Source organism: Phaenicophaeus curvirostris, chromosome 6 (assembly GCF_032191515.1).
Source record: "Phaenicophaeus curvirostris isolate KB17595 chromosome 6, BPBGC_Pcur_1.0, whole genome shotgun sequence".
Classification (NCBI taxonomy): Eukaryota; Metazoa; Chordata; class Aves; order Cuculiformes; family Cuculidae; genus Phaenicophaeus; species Phaenicophaeus curvirostris.
This window is the reverse complement of record NC_091397.1, coordinates 19901625-19924281: the sequence shown is the minus strand read 5'-3', so window position 1 is coordinate 19924281 and position 22657 is coordinate 19901625. Positions and strand designations below refer to the sequence as shown.

The 22657-nt window shown below is 36.2% G+C and overlaps 1 protein-coding gene across 1 annotated transcript in view; it reads right to left on the bottom strand.

Annotated features, from left to right (window-relative positions):
* The window catches only part of DNAJC1 (DnaJ heat shock protein family (Hsp40) member C1), a 106193-nt gene that overhangs the window by 9852 nt on the left and 73684 nt on the right, over nucleotides 1-22657 (bottom strand). Inside the window, exon 9 of the mRNA XM_069859482.1 lies at nucleotides 5853-5972. Within this exon, the coding sequence (XP_069715583.1) occupies nucleotides 5853-5972 (120 nt within the window). The remainder of the gene's footprint in view (nucleotides 1-5852; nucleotides 5973-22657) is intronic.

The following is a 22657-nucleotide window of genomic DNA, read 5'->3' as shown; positions in this document are numbered from 1 at the left end:
CAACTGGAGAGCACAGAAACTGAGTTAACACAGACATAGTATACAAAATGAAATGCAAAACAGACCTAGGAAAACACTTAATCTCCAGAAGCAAAAAACCATAATAAATAATAAATTCATGAACTTTTACATATGGATCATTTTTTATATAGACGTTTTCTTGCTGGCAAAGTAATGAGCTTGCATGTGTCAAAACAAGAAACCTATTTTAGAATGGCATATAAATTAGAAGGAGTATGAACTCACACAGTCAGACTTATAGGCTGAAACTGTTGCTCGGACATACAAAAGAGATCACAAAGTACCCCCGAACCTTATGCATTTGGGTTTCATTATAATTCAGAATGCCTGCTCAAATACATCCACCTGTCTTTTGTTCTGCTGTCTACCTTAGTGTCCTTCTTTACAAGCCACAAATCCCAATCAGTCTGGTTTTGCAACACAAATGAATGAGATTAGTGACTGCAGGAGCAAACAGAATCAGTTTAAATCCCGTAAGACAAGTGAATGATATTAATTCACAAGTATGAAATCTGAGATCTCTTTGCCTTTAATTTAAAAAACCTGTACCTAATAATCACATTAAAGTCTGTTTGGCATGCCAGACAGCTTTTACTTCCTCTGTTATTTTTACAATTTGAATGTCCTTTGTACTTACTGAAATTAATTTATGCCTTTCAGCAAATATTTTTTTTTAAACTTTTTATCCATAAGGGTAGGTATTGTCAAGTACAATATACTTCTATAATTTCCCATCTAAGTGCTTTTTCTCTATTTTTGAATTCAGTAAAAGCTGACAATCATCATTATAAATCTTCATAAGGCTTAGCATTTGTCAAATCAAACAATGTAACTTTTGCAGAAATAGTAGTCTTGAAACTCTGCTCCATTCATTATTTATACTATGTTATAGGGTGTTCAAGTACTTCGGAAATTCAAACATATTTTTTTTATTTTGCTTTAAAAGGTCAATTATTTCCTTAAGTACTGGAGGACAGGAATGAGAACTAACCCCGAAGCAACAAATTCAGCAAGGAAAATGGGTCAAAGAACAGATGTTTAGAGGATGACAGAGAGCAGTGGTACAGGTAACCAGGTCAGCAGGCAGGAACACTGATTAGAGTCAACGGAACTCCATTTCCCTTTCATAATCAAAATACTTGAAAATCTTATTTATAACACCAGCCAAGTGGAATAAAAAACCCCAAAAGTCTTAAAAAGCCTTAGAAGCTTTCAGTTATGAAAGTGTGAAATACTTCATTGCACTGCACCAGTTGAAAATATTTTTCATGGGAAAATCTTGCTAAATTCCCAATATGCACATTTTAAAATGACAATTAGTGACTTAATTAATTAAAAATAATTATAGAGTAAGCACAACTTAATCTCATCTATTTTGGGTTGGTTATTCATTGGCTGTTAAAAGATGCCTTCCTGAAGAGAGACAAAGCAAACACAACCTACACTTAACAGGACTAAAGTTACAGTAACAAGCCTTCTTACAATTGCATCTGCACCCCGGCTGCAAGCTTAACCTACGTCTGAGCTGAAAAGCATAGGAATATGTTGCAAAGAAATTTATGCTGGTATTATCTGAGGCAGCACAAATAGCAACAGTAAAGCCGGATGAGCTCAGGGGCTCTACAACATGGACATAGCTGTTTATTGATGGATTTTGGCTGGCACTTTCCCAGTGACCTGCATCACACCGTGTGGATGTACTTGTTTAGACAGGGAATCTAGTAGACTCATGAATCTGGTAGATTCATAACACTTTGTTATGAATCCCTGAATTTAAGAATAGTCACGCTAACATATATGAAGTGATTACTAACCAACTTACAGTGATTATCTGGCTTTAATTTTCCATTTTTTAAAATGAGTTCACACATGCTTCCAATTGCAGGGAAGGTTTTGTTTCCTCCCCTTTCCTCCTAGATAGCTTGCACTTGCTAGACTAATCACAGACCATGTGCAGAGAAGAACCTAACCTCAGGCAGAATCACTGCCTCGATTTCCTTTATTGCAGATATTTGTCCAACCTGTTCTTAACGGCCTGCAAATGTGGAGACTCCACAGCAGCCTATTCCACTGCTTCATCATCTCCATTGTAATTCTCTGCCCCTCAATGTCTAACTGCAAACTGGGATAAAATTTGGGGTAATTACTTCTGCCGTATAAAATGGACACATAGCATAAGCCTGTTCCTCTTTACAGCTCTCCTTTTATGTAGCTGCATCCTCAATTCATATTTTCCTTCAGTTCAACATTAATTTCTTCTCGCTGTTTCCTTGCGGATCACACATTAGAGACCTATGGTTCTCTTTATTCTCATGTAGACTCTTCATAATCACGTGTTTAAGTGCAATACTGAAAACTAGGCACAAACTAAGGATGCAGATGCAGGTTTACCGTTCTCCTGTTTGTCTATTCGCAGTAAGATGCTTGCCTTTTTCACAGCTCGCTATGTTTTGACTTGTATCTAGCATATTATCTCCACAATGCTCCTGCTTTTAAAAGCTACCCCTAGTCAGTTGTTTGACACCTTTTATTTGCAAACATGATCCTCATCTTATGTGTCCTTGCAAATACTGTCTTTTTAATTTCACCCTTTTTTTTGCATCTTATGTTTTTTAACTTGTTCTGACCTTTCTGAATTCTACTAATCTTCCAATACACTTTCAGTTCCTCTTAGCTTTGTAAGATTTACATGTGCTTGCCAGGTTTTGGGATATCAAAATCATGTTCTAGCAAAATCAGGGAAGAAATTTCCAGAGAGATTTGTTCAGCTTGGAAAAAGAGACAGACACACAAACTTTTTGGCATTCTGTAAGTGTGAAAAAGCACTATTAAAGTTCCAAGCATTAGAAGCTTTGCTTCGTACTGTTCCAAAACTCATTAATTCCACGAGGAAAATTCTGAAATATATTAAAAAACACTCAAAACAAATAAATCCACAAACCTAAGTTAAAACAACATAAAGAAGCTGAACAATTCACAAAAGCCAAGAACACTCTCCTCAACCCACTTAATTCTGCTTAAAATTTGCCAGTGGAAATCAATACAGTTTGATGTAGGAATCTACTTCTTAAAAATTTAAGACATTTAAGACAATTTAAATTGGAATCTCTTAGGAGTGGTTAGAGGGAGCGTATTTCACTGACGTTCTTCAGGTATATATTAATGGTTTCAGTTTATTCTTTAAAAAGTGGTGAAATATAATTTCAACCTTTTTTTAGCTGAGGAAAAAGGTTTTGAGACAGAAGCAACAGAGGGGAGAAAATTTTGGAATGGATTTGTTTATATTAATAACTATTTAGCTAATCTGTTAAAGAGGGTTCGAATGCTTAAAATCGTATGGAAAGAAGTACAGTGCACCTCGTCAACACCTTCTCCTACAGTTCTCTAACTGTGAAAGGAAAACCAAGCCTTGCTGCTCTTCATACTGTACAGAAGAAACAAGCAGAAAGTGGTCTCAAGTTTTTTAAAAGCATTTCTGTGTCACAGAAAGTGTCGGAAAACCAAATTAAAATGCCCCTTGAATGTTTTCCTTTTTTAAGATCTAGCACATTTACCAGAGACCACACACTTGAGACTCTATTTGGCTTGAGAAATGTTAAATTAGCTGTAAGCAAGGGATTCTCAAATTCTGCTACACTAGCTATTTCAAAACAGCACCTTGTACACCAGAATTTGTCTCCCTGCACCTTTCCCAGTGGAACCAGTTGTTCAGGCAGCAAACACTACCTCCTCATGCAAACACCTCTTTTTCTGTGTAGAGTTTAACAAAACCAGATATTTTCCCTGTAGCTTTAGTGTAACATTTCTTATCCAACTACGGCGAAGCCCAAGCAAAATAAGAATCCTTGCAATAAATTCAGATGGTATTCTATGTCATCTTCAATAAATACAAAGGATAAGCTGTACACCCTGTTCAATAACTGAATGGATAGATCTGAAGTAGTTCCCAGTTTCAACATCTCTGATACTTACACAACAATGGGTTTAGATCCAGAGAATTTTCCAGAAGGCTTTTGTTTAAGTGTTTCCTTTCACTGTAACTCTGTGCAATCCAATGATAAAAGTAGCAGAAACTCTAATAAGCAGCCTGTGTCAGGAAAGCTACCCTAGCATTACGAGCAGCATGAAATTTTTAGAGAAGCAAAAACTTGTGTGGAGTACACTTACATTAATCATACAGTTGGAGGTCATTGGAAGTAAAAAGGGTTACACTCAGACCTTTCTCTAAGCATAAACATCCCTGAAAATGCCTTTTTTCATACAAGAAAATGACAGCTCTTGGAACATACACCTTTCTTCCATTTCTCTTTCCAATTCACTGAAAAACACGTTGCTCAAGACTTCTCATCTAAAGGAAGAAGCAAACGAGCTTCATTTTTTTCTTTCCAATACTGGATGTATGCAAGTATGGTGGCCAAATATATTATGCAAAGGATTCCTAGTAAAGAATGTTTTTACACCTGCTTCAAGGAATAAAGCAGGAAGTGGGTGCAAAAAGGCAGCATTAAGATAGTGTTAGTTTTGCAATATGCAGAAGCATGCTACATGTTTGCATTATCAGCAACAAGCAAATTAATAATTTTTTCCAAAGCATTCTCAAAAGATCTCACTCCATACTACTGAGCCATCTGAAATATTTTTGCTATTAATACCTGCTTACTAAAATGTAGCATCTTTTTAATAAAGTCACTCCACTTCAGTAGTACAAATACTTCAGGAGCATGATAAACACTAAACAGAACAAACAAAAACCACAATTTCATTTGCATAGCAGGTTAGTAACTGCTTGGTTACATCCACTTATTTGCAAGTAATGCATTGTTTCAAAATGATAAGAGTGCAAATGGCTTATTTTCTAGTATGTGTGAGTAACACAATTCTATAGATACATAAAATCTTTAAAAATAACTTCTAAAAACATCCTTTTGTGATTATACCAACAGGGAAAAAAACCCCACTTAAGTAGGACAGAAATTGCTCAGAAGGCTATAATGGGTTACATTTCGCTCTACCCCAAGGCTTCGTTTCCCATTATTTAAGATAATTCCTGAAATATAATAAATAAAGAACATCTAATCTCAAAATGTACATCAACTAATTTAAACATCATTCTCATTAACCCCTCCAGAGCTTATAAAATAGGGTCAGCTGAAAAGGCTTTCAAATGGTCCTCAGCAGACACTACATCATGTTCTAGTGATCTATTGCTTGAAAAGGAAAAGTCTTTTACAGCCTAGCCCCTAAGGGTTTTAGATCATAACACTTAAAAACTGAAAGTACAAGCTTTCTTTGATATCTGTTAAAATACTATAAAATATGAATTAACAAGGATATTAATCATTTTACACAGCATCATCATTAACCCTGCTATAATCCAGAAAAAGGGAATGAAGTATAACTTGTTTTAAAGTTGATACAGATATTTCAGTTTAATTAATGGAAACCACCTGTCTAAACACCATTAGCTCATCTACGTTTTTTAAGGACTAGCTTGAAACAGAAATGTAATCTTTAACCAAGTCACACAAACGTTCTCTTGAAGCGAAAGGAGGCTGCTACAAAAGCCACAGTGCATTGTTTTTCTGTTATTGGGTTACAGTAGCTTAAATCTGTAAGCACCAGAATCCCCCATCCAGCTGATCAGTTACAGCTGTTAATTGCAGAGGGAGAGGCTGGCTGACATCTGCTTCTTGCATAGTTAGTTAATGGTTCACTTCCAGGTCCTAAAAGGATTGTAGCCTCTCTCAAAAGACAATGTCAGCCCCCATATACACTGCCTGTCTTGTTCTGGTTTGTCACTCTCTATACAATGCAAATCTGAGTGAACTCACATCTGCCACTGATCGACCCAATTCGTGAGCAATCTTTTCCCATCGACCTGGGGTCCCCCCTGGGAATTTAACCATACTTCTTGTCAGCTGGCTGAGGTCCTCCTCCGTCCATTCGGGTGCCTGTAAAACATTTGTAAAACATTCATTACACTGGGCTATCGGACATATTTTTGTGAGGTAATATACTGAAAAAATCTTCAAACGAATGAATCAAATCATGTAAGATGAAAATTTAATAGCTTCAAGTACCTGGGTACTGTCTCCTTGTGCTGCTGCTGAAAATGCATAAAAACAGCAGAGCAATGTTAAGACATTAAAATCCTTAACACTCAAAAAATATATTTTGTGTGTTGTACACACTAACACATTTAATTTCCATCAACTTTTATGCAACATACAAAGCACCGTGAAATGCAGTAAAGATAAAAAGCAGCAATACTTTAATACTTCTGTTAAAGATTGCATCACAGGTTAAGATAAAAAATTTTAGACATTTATTTAATCGCACATTCGAGATTTTTTCCAGCAAAGAAAATACCCTCATTTTTACCTTTATATAAAGCCTCTAAATAAAACAGAACAGTCATTTCAGCTTTTTGTCACTGTAATCATCCTATGGTTTTAGCATTCTGGGATGATTCAGGAATGAAATCTGTTGATTCTAATATTCCATTAAGACTATTAAAGAACACCCCTCCCCCCAAGCCCCACTGTTACGCCACAAAACCAAACCAGATGCTTCTACCACCCAATAACTAAAAGATATAAAAATATTTTGCTCTAACTGCATAAGACAATCTGTTAAAAATAACTGTCTTCATAATGGCCAAATAAAAGTGAACAAAGCAAGAAAAACAATTAGAGCAGTTTAAGGCATGAAATCTCGCTTGCCTTGGAAGAAAAGATGCAGTAACCATCTTTGACATTTGTAGCACCTTTGGCAACAACTGCAGAGCTGAATCTTTGCTACCATCAGCAGTTTGGCATTTTATTTAATTTTAAGGAATTCTTTATGACGTACCTCTTCTAATCACTATTTCCGATAATGAACAGGCACATATCAAGCAGTTTGCATTACAGAGCCATCAGCACAGAACAACAGTCAGAGGTGAGTGACCCCAGGGACCATCTCCACAACTACAGCAAAGCTTCTCCCTGACACTAATCCTGCCTGTCATTCTCCCACTGTGCTCTAACCACACTGACATCCGCCTGCCGCACTGCAAGCTTAACGGGGCCCTTCCTGACTTTTTACTGTCTCCCCCAATCAATGGTTCAAGCGTGCTCTTTTCACCATGTCCAAATGGCAGCTTCACTCATAATCAAAGTGCATTGCTCCTGTTAAAGGGCTTCCCGAAAGGCTCCACCATTTGCATTCATTTGCAAAGCAAACTACTTTTATTCACTTTGTTCTGCTATCAAGAGTGTTCCCTGAAGCAGATAAATTGGCATAAATACAACCTGCCACTTAAAAGAGAGTAAATAATAGAAATAGTAGCAAGGATTTCATCAATCGTCCTAGTTTGGATCCGCGTAGTCCTTTATTCAATGCCTTTATTCAATTTGGATAGTTTTTAATAAAAGTATAAAATGAATTATCTATGATGATTCAAACACAGGCTGCTTAAATAACGTGTGTGTATGTGAGAGATCTCACACATACATTATGTGCATTATCATACAATTACACTCTGGCCTACAGAAGAAATGATAAATACATAGAAAATCTCCACATTGCACAATAACCTTTTTACTTTTATTGTATTAATAATTTAATATAGTTAATATAATTCTTATAGTCCATATAATTACTTATTATATTACACTCCATATATATACACACGTTATACTCAATAACTTCTCAGAGATTTTTAGAAAGGAATATTTGGAGTACTTAATGTTCTACTTAAAATTACAGTGATGAAAATTTTATAAGTAATCAGTTCTTCTAAGACTTTTTGTTAAAAGCCTTAAATTCAAAAATTAGTCAAATTTCATACCTAAAAATTTGCCTTAGCAGTTTACTGTAATTTTATATTTAATTTGTTTTAAAACTTTGTGGGGTTTTTTTTCTGGATTTTGGGAGTGGATTTTTTTTGGTTGTTATTTTGGGTTTGGTTTTTTATTTAAAAAAGTAAATTAGCAGCTATTCCCTCTTACCGTATCTAAAGCATATCTAAGCAATTACACACAGAAATCAAGATGATCTTTTCAGTGATGTACATGAGTCAGAAGCCTTCTGGTCAGTTTTATTTCCAGACTTTTTTAGCAAGCTTCGATTCTCCTAAGTGCTGAAAACTTAGTCCTAATCATTTGTAAATATTACAGAGTCATAAGGCTATCTCCTAAATAATGGACAAAACTACAATAATTCTGTAGATCTGAGGTGAATTATATAGCAAATTCACAGCACAAGAATTCATTAGCTACATTAAAATATCAACTTGTTAATCTGTTTTCAAGCTGACAGTAATTTTAGAATGCAAAGATCTAAAACACTTATAAATTTGGAGAACCTTTGAAAAAGCTTTTAGAAAATCCACTCGCAACCACTAAAGCTGTAAAGGGCTTTTGTGAATTTGCAATTCCTCAGCAACAGTTAATTGTGTCTTTAGATGCAACAGCGCCTACTGTGATCCAACTACTACAAGCAGCTATGAGGGTGGTCATGGTGTGAATGTATTCTCCCTGTTCTAATCTGTAGCCAACTGTAACTGCGAGAGTCAAATGAATGCATAAACATACTGCTTTGTCACCTAAAACCATGTGTGTCCAATATTACTGAAACACTGGGCCAAAATTCATCTCTACAGTAAAGCAATGGAAGACACCACATGGTGAGGGGACAGCTGTTGTTACTACAGAAGCATTCAGATTTCGCATCAAAAAAGCCCCGCTCTGGGATTAAGTCCCCATACTGAATACAAAATTAAAAGTACAGAGTTATGGTCTACAGTCTTTAAAATGAAAATAAACTACAAGTGTAGATATAAAAGATTCATAACATTCCCATAAATAATAATCCTTTAACATGGTTTATCATACATAGCTAGCAACATTGAAGGATTAGTTCACCCAAACCACTATGCACCTTCTCTAGAAAAGAATTATGAATGTGTTTTATTGTTTATCACCACTCTTACATGTGTATTTGCATTTAGAAATTCCACACTGCTGCTTTCAGCATGACAGCTTTACACTATTAGGATTTCTAAAAAATATAAGCAAATCTATTTTCAGTTACATTCAGAGGAAATTTTTAGACAATAAAGCACTTCTTTCTAAGAAAACAGTCTGACTTGTTTAGACTTGTTAACACTAGTAAGTATAAAACTATATTCCCTTTTATTGATAAAATTGGGAAGTGAATAGTATTTGAGAATTTATAAAAAATAACTTTAAAAGTTATTTATGTTGACTTGACAATATGAGATAATTGGATTTTTTAGATTATATGTTAGCTTTAGACCATTTCTTCCTATTACCAATATACCATAGATTCAATTAAAATCACTGTTGTATGGAAGTGTGGATAATGTTTTCAATATGGCTAGGATTTTGTGCTGTGCTTCATCTGATTTTGGTGATCCACTAATATGAGCATGTCTAGTCCATAATCTTGCAAATAAACCACAAGGCCGCACTTAAAAAAATACCTGTGCAAAGGTTTGTAGAATAAGGGCCTTAGTAAAATCCCACAGAGTTTTGCAATTCAGGATATATTTACCTACAATAAGGTGGTGTTTCTATCTAGTAACTCTTAAGAACAGCATGTAAAAGTATTCCTGGTTTCTTTTCTTGCCCATAATCTTAAACAATATATTACATGGGTCTAAAAAGAACATTTAGAGATTGATTTTAGTTTTTCTTCAAAGCAACTGCATGGAAATATGAAGATACATCTACCTCTCTTCATTTATTTCATAAGCTTGTCAAGATAATAACCAAACCATAATAATTTTTGTTTATACTATATTCCTCACACAGGAATGCCTTCAGCATTAAACGCTTTAAAATATTCAACAATATACATAATGCAAGTAGACAACAGCTCTTAGAGAAGAATGAGAACCTAAAAAGAGCAGCATGAAGTTTCATCTACCTCAGTGTCATGTGCAGCAGCAAGTGTTGTAGGCCAGAGAGAGTTTTTCCCTCACAGCTGTCCCCAATCCAGATTAGGGATTTCCTAAGCATTAAATTGAAACAATTTCTGTTACAAAGGAGATGATGAAGTTGTCCACTCTCCTCATCCCATTTTTGCTCTTAATCAACATTATAAGCTGGCTTTCTACACACATTTCAGTTTCTCACTTCTCACCATGTTCTGCTGCCTTTTCATTTCTCTGTCCAGTGTATTTCTGCCCTGCTCTACAGCTCTATATATAATACAAAAGGGAGAAGAAAAGAAACCCCAAACAATCAAACCAAAACACTAGCTGTAAGTAGTTGTGATTTCTTTAATTTCTAAACACACAACTGAAGACAATTTTTCTGCAGTCCATGGGAAAATATAGGACTCCTTGGGAGAGATTTTTCTAGACCTTGCCTGTTCCAGAATGAGGATTTCACAGACATTTCAATGAGTTCTGCTCCGAACAATTCTGCATCCCCCCTTGCAATTCACCAGACCATTTCCAGTACTAAACAGATTCTTGCAGATACACATGTAACTCCTTCAGTCACAATTTGCAATAACAAAAAGGAATCTGTTTCCTGTTCTTTAACTAAGCATTACTCTAAAGGTCTTCCCTTTCATCTTATCATCACTTTGTCTCTGTAAGAAGTCTTGCTGACAGAACCTGTCAAAAGCTTAACAAAAATCAAGTATACTGTAAAGCTCTAATAATAATGCATTACCTGTCTTAGAAGTCACAAATTTTTTACTACTATCTTAAAATTTGTGCATCTAATAATATGATTCATTTCATTACCCAGTATAGAATTCATGCTAACCAGTCGCCTGTACTTCCTAGAACCCTCAATGAATCTCAAGAATTGGTATTCTATTTCCATCTCTCATTTCAGGGCTCATTTAAGTAATTGCTAATATTAACAGCAGTATTAAATGGATTTAATATTAGAGTTCTTTTTAGGTCAACTAATGGTGAAGACCGTGGTTCCAAATAATTTTTTATTTATCAACTTCAGATGAATGATTCAACTTAAAACACTCCCTCTCCACATGCCTTCAACACACGATGTAAAAAACTCCCTAAACTCCTTTGTAGTAAATATAGCCAAACCGGACTTTTAGCCAGAGCATCTTCTTGAAAATGTTTTATATTTTGATCCTCCAATACTTCAACAAAATCCTTGGCAGTGTTTCTTCATCTATTTTCTTTGAAAAAAAGTAATTTTTTTTTTGTTTTGGGCTTACCTTATTTTGGATTTGCATTTGACACGCAAATCTTAGAATCATAGAATCATAGAATAACCAGGTTGGAAGAGACCCACTAGATCATTGAGTCCAACCATTCCTTTCAAACACTAAACCATGCCCCTTAGCACCTTGTCCACCCGTGCCTTAAACACCTCCAGGGAAGGTGAATCAACCACCTCCCTGGGTAGCCCGTTCCAGTACCCAATGACCCTTTCTGTGAAAATTTTTTTCCTAATGTCCAGCCTAAATCTCCCCGGTGGAGCTTGAGGTCATTTCCCCTTGTCCTGTCCCCTGTCACTTGGGAGAAGAGGCCAGCACCCTCCTCTCCACAACCTCCTTTCAGGTAGTTGTAGAGAGCAATGAGGTCTCCCCTCAGCCTCCTCTTCTCCAGGCTGAACAACCCCAGCTCTCTCAGCCGTTCCCCATAAGGCTTGTTCTCCAGCCCCTTCACCAGCTTCGTTGCTCAAGGCTCTTTTGCATAAGCCTTTCCCCTTCTGAAGCATTTTCCCCCCAGTTAAGTGGCTATCTTCACTTTTTAGTCTGAGACAAGAATTTCATACCAATAAAATGGTTATATTTGATATTCTGCCACCGGCTACCATATTGATTATTCACAATGTTGACCTTTTTTGGTTTTTAGGTTTTTTTAAACTCCAAGCAGTCTATTAACTCATCCTAACTGTACGTCAACAGATGATTTTTAAACCTTAAAAAAAAATTCTAAGTTTACTTTTAGAGTTTAAGTATAGTAGAAACCAAAACGCAAACATGTCTGTACCTGTATAATATCAATATAACAGCTAGCCTGCATTTTTGGGAAAGCAAAACCAGTTGCCTTCTAATTAGAAACATCAACTAAAGTCTTTATTTACAAGTACATTTCACAACTAATGCAGGTCAAAAAGGAATTATTATTAATTTTTCTCATTCCTAAGCTGTGCATCTATATATACCCATATATACATAGATATATATAGCTTACTTACCTTCAGCAGGAAATCCAAGTGAATAATAGATTCTCTCACCACCTTTGGCAGTATTACATGGTGCTGCCAGACTACTCCTAGACTTATTATAAGCTCTACCTTAAGACTGAAAAATTTGTGTTCTAACAGACAGACAAAAATCAGGGGAGGAGAAGTAAATATAAATCAAGTTAAGAACCAACTATGTGAAGCAGAAAAACAATTTTTTAAAGTTATGTCTATATTCAGAAAGTTGCAGATACTAAAAGAACAGTAGTAATCAGTTATCTGTCAGAAAATGTGGCAAACAGTAACTTAAAAATTAAGCACTGGATGATCTACATACTCACAAGATGATTGCTACTATACTACATTCATTCCAACATCTCTGGCTTTCACTTCTAGCCATTGGCCTCTCTGTGTCTTCTGCCCAGACTGAGCAGCCCTTTAATAACAAGTACTTTCTCCCATGAAGGCACTTGCTAAGCTAAAAGGTCACTCTCCAAGTATAAGTAGAAACCGCTTCCAGCCCGAGTAATTTCTACAAATTTTCTTTATGTCTGTACTCCACCTTTTTTAACACATTATAAATCTCCAAATTACAGAAAGTCACTCAGAGCTATCTTTCCTCCCCTTTCCTACTCATTACTTATTCCTACTTTGAGAATTCAGAGCCAAGAGTGTTTTTTAATACTTTTTTGAAAGTGCTCCAGTTCTTCATAAAGAATCTGGCAAGGAAAAGCAATGCTAAGCAGTAATTTTCAAGTCTTGCAGAACAAGTACACCTCAAAACCCATCTTTAAATTACTTTAATAAAAACATTTTCTTGTCAATAGAGCTGAAAGTGGTCTAAAATAATGACCTGTTAATGACTAGTCACTGATACGAACAATCATCTGGTTAAAGCTACATTACATGGAAAAACAGAGGAGGTAAAAAGAACGAACACACTTCAGTATTTTATTGTAAAAAAACTTTAGAAGTATGATGGGAAAAGTATGAGATTTTTATCAGGTGTCTGTGGCAAGATTTTGGTAGTCAGGGTAGCCTTGCTGGAAAGGGGATGAGGAACTGCCCTGCACTGGACACAGCCACCTCCCGCAGACCCACTGCAGGAGGCAGCTGAGCCCACCAGCCAAGCTGGTCGCACCTCTGGGGAAACACATCTAAGAAAGGGCAAAATGCTGCACAGCAGTGTGAGGAGCGAGGGAAAGTATAAGGAACAGCCCAGCAGACGCCAAGGTCAGAGAAGGAGGGAGAGGAGGCACCTCCAGGCACCAGAGCAGAGATTCCTCAGGAGCCTGTGGAGGACCCATGCTGGAGCAGCTTTACCCTGAAGGACTGCAGACTGTGAAGGTTCCACACTAGAGCAGGGAAAAACTGTGAGAAGGAAGGAGTGGGAGTGAGGAACTGTTACAGACTGACCAAGCACCCTGTACCCTCTGTGCATTTGGGAGCAGGGAGGAGGTAGAAGAACTGGCAAAGGAGTAGTGAAGTTGCAGGAAGGGGAGGAAGGTGTTGTAGGTATTATCTTTGTTTCTTACTGTCCTAACTAGCAATAAATTGATTTTACTGAAGTTAAGCCTGTTTAGTCTGTGACAGTAATTGTTTACTTGATCTCCATGCCTTTACCTCGACCTATGAGATTTTTCACGTTATTTTCTCCCCCGGGCCTGTTGAGGAGAGGGAGTGAGAGTGGCTGGTTGGGCACCTGGGAGCAAGGTCCAGTAAACCTACCAAAGAATTAGGAGGTAACAAACGACAACATCCTAGTTTCTATATAGAAGAAGTTCTGGGGAAGTATTCTTTGGTGATCACTCCTCAAAACTACAGAAGTAGAAGATTACTGGCATCTACTATTGCTGTTGGTTACAACAGCACAAATACCAGATTTAAAGTAAAACTCTGCCAGCACTACAGTAGTCTGCAAATCTACCTCCACAAGAATTAAATAAAAAAATTGTTATCTACTGGGTATAAATATTGGTTACATTTCCTACACTAACCAATGATAATTTTACATAAAAGTTATTGATGTCTTACTAAAAGTTACTCCCATGGTGATTGTGACAGTTCTGAAAAAAATACTCACATTTTTTGTTTCTCTGACTAGGTTATAAAACAGAAAAATCTTCCACAGATGTCTATATTCTAAAGATGTTATTGTCACTGCTTTTAATAGCAGTATGTATTGGTTGCCTTCCCTGAAATACTGAAGTCCTTCCATGATTGCAAAAGTTCAAAGAGATCACAGATAAAATGAGCATAAACGAAAAGGACACAAAAACCAAGAATGAAGTTATTAAAACATATATGCCCTCATTTAAAGTTAGAGAATAATTAATCTCTACACAGTCCTCAAATAGTATCACAAGCCTAAATTAACTAATGAACTTCCTACCCCTGGCTTTCTTTAATGAGAGGTGTTTTGAAGAATAATTTCTATTTCAGTTTTCCTTGATCAGGAAAGACATAAATTATATTTAATTAATAAGGTGTTTCTTTCAGAATATGTTCTTTTAGTCAATTAAAACTAACATTACTCTTGCATTCTTTGAGAATGGAGTCAAAGCCAATGAGCAAATGCTTATCACTTAACAGTACAGAATCACAGAATGGTTGAAGTTGGGAGGGAACTCTGGAGGTCATCTGGTCCAACACTTCACTCAAGCAGGGCCACTCAGAGCCAGTTGCTGAGGACTAGATAACTTTTGAATATCTGTCTCCAAGGAGGGTGACTTCACAACCTCCCTGGGCAATTTGTGCCAGTGCTCTGTCACTCTCACAGTAAAAAAGTGTTTCCTAATGTTCAGAGGGACACCCACACTTGTGCCCATTCTTGTATCTTGAATCACAAAGTTAAATCTGGGTGAAGGTAATTAGGAAATCACTTACGAGATGAAAGTTTTTTTCAAAGTTACACTTAAAATTCAACATGGCTTGAGGGAAAAAAAAAATCCTGTATCTATCAAAGTCAGTGTAAAAATGCATCCAAAATCCCACAGCCTTTCCATGCAGTCACATTTACATGGAGGCACAGACTCCCCTCATCTGCTGTTGTCCTTCTAGTAAATCTGAGTTTTGTTTTCAGAGGTCATCCCCATGCGCGATGGCATTTAAGCAGCTACACTTCTCATAGTCCATCTCTCTGTGCGCACTCATAACTTATTGGCATCCTTCTCCTGCTAGCCCACTCACATCAAACTTTAAAATTCCCAGAACAAAAAGTGGTTTTTTTCTGACATTATACTTTTCCTCCTTTCTTAAGCAGATTCACCAGTCATACCAACACTGCTATATGGAAGACACTGAGTTATGGGGATGGGACAGGAATTCAAAGACTGTTCTACGATGACAGCAATGATTTAATTGAAAGATACTAAGAACTATTCTTGTTGGTGAAGCTGTTGTGTCCTCACCAAAATGAAGTATACTCAGCATCTAACTAAGGCACAGGTCACTGCAATATTTGAACTTGTTTAACAGGAATAAACACAACTAGATGTCTGAAGGTTTATTCCAGCCCTAAGACACACATTTTCATGAAACAAATATCTCTTTTTCTCTAATGTCAGGATTGGACACCAGAAAAAAATGACATTTTCAATGTTGGTTCTTGGCAAAAATCAGCATATCTAAGAACCTTATGAATCTGATAATACAAGTGGGATGGCATTAAAAAAGTGCATGATCCTTTCAATTTATCCATAATCTGGAAGCTCATCAACTGCAAGAGACATAAGAGCCAGATTTACTGGCAGAAGGGCGACTATAATCTTACAGTGTTATTCAGAGATCCAAAAAGCAAAGCATGCTACCAAATGGATGAAATAAGGTCCCTCCAGAGACACAGGGATCCAGCTTTAGAAAATAAAAAAAAAACCCACACATTTTAGGCCAGGTTTTGTTTTGTTTAATCTAGAATGGTGTTCATCCTGTTCACACCCTTACACCCAGGTGCACGAACACAACACATACGTGGAACATAAGCACTCAAGTCTTACTTTACCATAAGTTTAGGCTGGAATTTAGATAATGCTTGAAACAAGGTGATTTTCAGCATGCTAAAAAGAACTAGGAGTTGGGTTCAAAGGGATAGAGAAAATCATAATCCATTCCAATATGGAGCTTGTTCCATAGCAAGTTCCCTCTAGTATTAACATAAAATGTTAACCAGTTATTTGCAACACATCAACTCAAACATAATTTTCTTCTCAAAAAACGGACTATAGCCAAAAAGTAGTAAAGCATCTTCTCTAATAATACGTACCCGAAAAATGCTGCTGCTCTACAATTAAAGTTTTCAAATTTCAGGTTCTACCAGGCTTTGATTCTAGAATTAATAAAACACTTTCTTTAACCTATAGCCATTAACATAACCAAATACATGCAGGAATGTTTCAAATACCTGCCTACGTTACCATAAATCAATCTGAATGCTCCTTCTATGATGCAGATAGTTTTCAAAAACAAGAGAAAATTCAAATGGCAACATCTTTTTAAGGCTTTTGAAATTAAAATTGTTCTGTTGGATTTACACAAATCCCAGCTAATTTTGTCTTTTTCTGTTTGTCATTACAGAAATCCATGGGGGGAAAAAGGTTATTTCTTGCTGCATTCTCAAAATCAAATCATGTGAGCCAGACGAAAAATGTCACAATTAAATGGTTCATAAATATAAAACTAAAATTACTATTTAAGTCAATGTAATCGAACAGAAATTAAAATGTAGTTTTTAATTGCATATTACAACTTAAATGGTAGCACTTAGCAGAAAGTGTTAACTCATTTATTTTTTAATTGTTAGCTGCTTCAAGGCAATTGTTTTAATGCAGAAAAAAGTGAGAAGCTCTTCTGTAAATTTGATTGTAGGACACTCAGGCATGCAGATCAAATAAGCTATAGGTTGAACAGGTAATTAGGTTTGGCCTGTGATACATTAACGTGGAGACAAATTCCCAAAGAAAAGGAATACATGTTTTCTGTTTAATTCTCTCTCAAAACACCACTCTATTTTCATTTTTAAATGCAGTTTGTGAAGTATTACCATTTGATAAAGAATATGAAATTGCAGATCTTCTAAAGTACATAGGTCACTGAATTCTTCAGGAAAATAATTTTCTAACTTCCATAAACTTCAATAAATAAGTGCATAAAGTAGTAAGTCCTCAACAGACTGCAGGTGGCAACTTCTTTCATAATTACTTGATACATTAAAAATTGTTGGCAATGCTGTTAAACTCACTAGAGAAGATAAACCCAAAGGCATGCAGATACATTAAAGCATATGATTAGTCTTTATTAGTAAGGAGTGTTTTTCCTTACAAGGTTATTATTTGTCTCATGAAATATTAAGCAGACTAAGCAAGTGTCAAATATTTAACAGCACTGGGCTGTTCTGTGTTGGGCTGTATACTCTTCCTTAATTCACTTCAGCATAACATGGCATATTATGTGTATTTTGAAAACATTAACATATGTTATTAAAAACCACTCACTACACTAAGATATCCTCAATCTCACACGCTGTGTCGTAACGAACAAGATATTACTACGCTGCTAATCCTGTTGACTAAGCTCTGCAGTGCTGTCCTCTTCCGTCCTTTGTTCAGCTTTTCTGTCTTGCTTCCTGGCACACTTTGTCATAAGATCTCCATCTCAAAAACTTTTGGATTTGTTGTTTGCTTTTTATTTTTACCTTGGTCTATTGTTGGCAACCTGTTTCTCTGATCTTCATTCACTTTGAATAGCTTATCCAAAATCAGTTTTTTGGTTTGCTGTCCCTTGCCTTCCTTCATAATACAGTTTCAACTGTCTCCATCAGAATTATTTCAACACGACAGGTAATGTTTAAATAACGTTCTTCCTTCCACATCAAATGCAACTAAATCATTTCACTGGCAATGCTACCTTGTTCTGCCAGTAATCAGTTATTTCCTAAAACTGCCTGGATCTCTTCATTCTTAACTCAAATGCAGGAGGTACTTTGCCTCCCAAAACCGCACAAATGTACTGCCCGATTACAGGGCAATTATCTCCACCAGTGATATTCAAATATTTTTTCTAAACTAAGTACGCCTCATCAAGTTAGGTCTCTCAGTATGTTAAAACCTAAAAGGAAAAATCCAGTACCCTTCTTCAAATAGACAAGATGTCTGAAGATGATAAAATACTGCTAAGCAGAATACTATAACTTAGATTTCAATACATAAGTTCTCTTTGGCAGAGAACAAAAATAGAGAATGGTATCTAGCTTACAACCTAACAGATATTTTGACATGGCTCAATGCAGCTGTGAATTTTGGCCATGAAGGAGAAAAAAAAAAAAAAAGAAGAAAAGAAAAAAAAACTACTATTCCACCAGAATATGCCAATACATCTGCAAGAATTAGAAACAATATGCATTTAAGCCCCTAAACAGGCTACCTGGAAAACGTAATGAATGTGGTCCATACTAAACTAAATTTTCAGTTCTGTCTTCAAACAGTCGAAGCTGTCATGTAATAACATCGGGAGGGGAGGAGTGGGGGATCTGATAAGTTTTGATAAATTCACAGATCTGTGATGACAACCTCAAGCAACTGCACTTCAAGAAGAATCTCAAATATCAAAATTGTTTTAATTGTCATGAAATAGTATATGTGTAATTACAAATCACACTACTTAAACTGCTTAAGACATAAACATTGAATCTGCCTGTCAAACTCCCAAATACAACAACAAAGTCTGGGCTAATTAAAAATCAAAGTTAGCCTTTGCTTTTCTCGTATGCACAGCTTTTCCTTCCTATAATTTGTAGCCATTTGAAAATACACCATTAACATTGGTCTCATTCTTCCAATGCCCACTTTCTTGTTACTGGGCAAGTCTTCCAAACAAGGACAATAAACAAAAATCTCAAGGCAACAAAATACTGGTGATACTGGTAGATATCCCATCAAGACCAGCATAGTTTAAAAAAAAACAAAACCAAACACACTCACACTCACACTACAAGTTACTAACTTACAACCTAATTGACATTGTTTTCTTTATAGAGTTATTCCTATCCAGATTTCCAATGTGAATTATAAGTATCACCTCATAAACAGTAAAAATCGAAGCATTATGTTTCCTGTGTTCGTGTGCATGTTTTAACCAAACAACAAATCCAGGCACAGTGTGTATCTCATTAATACAAAGAAAACACCAGTAGCAGAACTTTGGATGGTCAGAATGGTGATATTTCCTAAAGAAGTCTGTGTAAAAAATCTGATGCTATACAACATATCAAACCTGCTACTTTTACATGTAAATGTATGCTGTAAGTACACGCTCGCTTTGTCCAAGGGCCGCAGCAAAACACAGTTTTTCTGTAGTAGTCAAATGCAAACACTGCAAGAACCTCCATTTGTTCACAATTTGCATCTCAAGGATAATTGCTGTATTTAAGAAATTCTGCCTTTTGGAAATTATGGGAAGCGTCACGACCAATATGACGACCAAATCTCAACTGCACTGTACCACTTCTCATATTGTGCCATCATTAAGAGTGCAGGTTTGGGTAAGTAATATATTATCCAGTTGCATTTTATAAAGAATGGTTCAGGCCAAATAATTAGCATCCCAATTCAAAGTGTACTTAACTTCAAATATGGACACAACTCCTATTCATTTAAGTGGAACGCAACTGCATGCTCAAGTGTTCCGAACTGAGGGTTTGAAGACTGAAGGCGATCTTTTCAGGACTGCATCCTGCCTGTCAGAAACTATACAGAAAATGGCAAGTAAGTAGATTGAGATTCTCTGAAAATTCTTAAGTGGCAAAATGCTTATGTTAGTAGTATTAAATTATTTCTTGGCAGGGCAGGATTACACATTTATCTTCACTGGAAAAACAAAAGCCAAACATCTCTCACATTGTTCAGTTTATTTTTAGTTGCTGGAGTTTATCCTAGAGGATATTTTCCAGGCAATTTCTATAAATAAATTGGACCAAACCACGCTACAATCACTGCTGCAGGAAATAAAGGAAAGCAGCAACACTGCACATTGTGAAAGATGGTGAAATCCTGAATCTAACCAGACTTTAATTAGTTTGTCTGTAAAATACGATATAGAAACAACAATATTTATTTACATTTATAATTTAAAACAAGATTTATTTGAAGCTAACTTCATTCTCCAATTTAAAGACATCTAAATCCATACCAAGAAAAGGAAGTAACTATTTTGCAACAGTCTGCACTTTTCAAATTTATGTTAAAAAGCCTAAAAGAGCATCAGTGAATTGTACTACAGAAGCTGGTACCACATACTCCAAATTCTTTCTGATCTCTAATTTGTGGCTCCAGTGAAAATCCCATTTCAGGAATATTTATCATCCTTGCCTCTCATTTATTTGCAAAATTTCCAAAGATACACTGTGTCAATGGTGGACTGCACTCTTTCCCTGCTGTGGGATGGGCAGGAGCAAGCCAGGCGAGGTCACAGTGATTAACCAGCTTTTACACCTTCCTCCATCTTCTACCCCTTATATGTGTAACTACAGTCTCTTCCTTCTGCTTCTCTACTGTTCCATTCATAGCTGATACAGGAATGACTTTGTTTTGGGAGGTGACAGGGAGGGAGCACTGCCAAGGAAAATCAAGATTTCCACCATCCCCTGACCCCAACTGGGCTAGATCAGAGCAGTTCCAGCAGATGTTTCACTAAATCTCCTTCAGGCTGAGAGGAAGACAAAACCAGTGCAATGAAGACTGGTATCTACAAAGGCACCATGCAGCTTCTGGCAAATGTATGTTAAAATGTACATCAACTTCAGGACGTACGAGGCTCCTAATGAAAAGAATCAGATTTTAAATAGTTCACTGGGAAATGCTGAGCTCCTGTTTCTCCCCACAGGTAGGAGGTTTCTCTTATGTCCACTACCATGTCTTACTGTGATAGATAATTATCATGTCCATTTCAGAAATGAAACAGGGCTTGAGACCTGAGGTAAATTAAGAAATCCAACCTGAGTTATAAAGTTAATATAATATTAGCTATTTAGCCCTAGTATGGACCCAGGCAGGTGTCTAAACAAAGGTTATAGCGCTGCCTGGTGCAGAAACAGGGCTGCATTTTAAAAGCCCCGAGTGTTTGTCCACACAGATTAACGCTTTGCACAATTAACTTGAGCTCTTGGGTAGTTTTCAACTGATAGACACAAAAACCTGAGGATTACATATGGAAAACACACAAGCAAAACTAGTCAGCCTGAATTATGGCAGCAAGTCACATCAATCGCTTCTAGAATACAGATTCAGCTGAAAAACTATTGAAAGCTAGAATTTGATATCACCGCATCTATAGCACAGTGTCGAAACCAGCGTATTATTCTTCTTGTCCGTACAAGACAAGAACCTAAGCTACAATATTTAATTAGACAGAAAGTTTAAAAACTCAACCAAGATGAGGAAATATCAGGCAAATGTCAACTGATTGCCTTAATTCAATACATATGTACAGCTGATTTTTTTTTAACTAGTGTGTAAGTGTTTATACAACATATTGTTACTATCTTTAGGAAATGTCCTTGGGGGAATATACATTTTGGCTGTTTGTTTTCTTTGCAATCTAGACTGAATTTTGGTTGTGTTGTGAAACACACTCTTTCCAAAAAACTGTTCCCCTGGCTGTCATATCAAATCATTTTTCTATATAATTCAGATGCTTTTTAATATTTTCCTTAAAGGCTCATGACTTCCCTACTTGCACAGATTACACCACTTCCACCCAAACTAGTTCTAGCCAGCCTGAGTGTGGTACATGAGATCAGAAATTATTGAATTACATATTCTATAAACACACACCATTACTTTCTATGAAAATAAGAACAAAGAAATCAAGTTTCCTATGCTTTGTTAACATATCCAACCTAAGAGGTTGAAGACAGAAAGACAGAAAAGGAAATATATAAATTCCACATTCTTAAATAGCAGTTGTTCAGTTAGTGTTTATTCACAGCCTTCATATATTCCTGATGTATTTTAGGCAAAACTCCATAACTCTTTGTTCAATGCTTACTACGTCTGCCATTTGTCCCAGCCATAACAACTATTTTCTTTGAATCCTTCGGTAGGAGATTTATTTTCTTGATTCTGTATTTACAAATACACCTTTTTCTTTGATGTATGATGCAGCTCACGGAGACAGTATGTAACAAGCCTTCTCTACACTGTCCCAACTGTTATCATTAATATTTTATCATTCTAATGTATAGAAGAAAAATGTATAAGTTGTTCTGTACCTGTTCGCTGACCTCAGGCAAGAACCCAAGTATATTATATAGGTAGACTTAAACACTGATTTAAAAAAGTATATTTATAGGACAAAACCAGCTTTTGTATTAATACTAATAACTCTACTGTAAATACGATAACTGTAGGAGTTACCTATAGGACATAACTACACAGTTATTTTAAAATGCAAACCCCAAT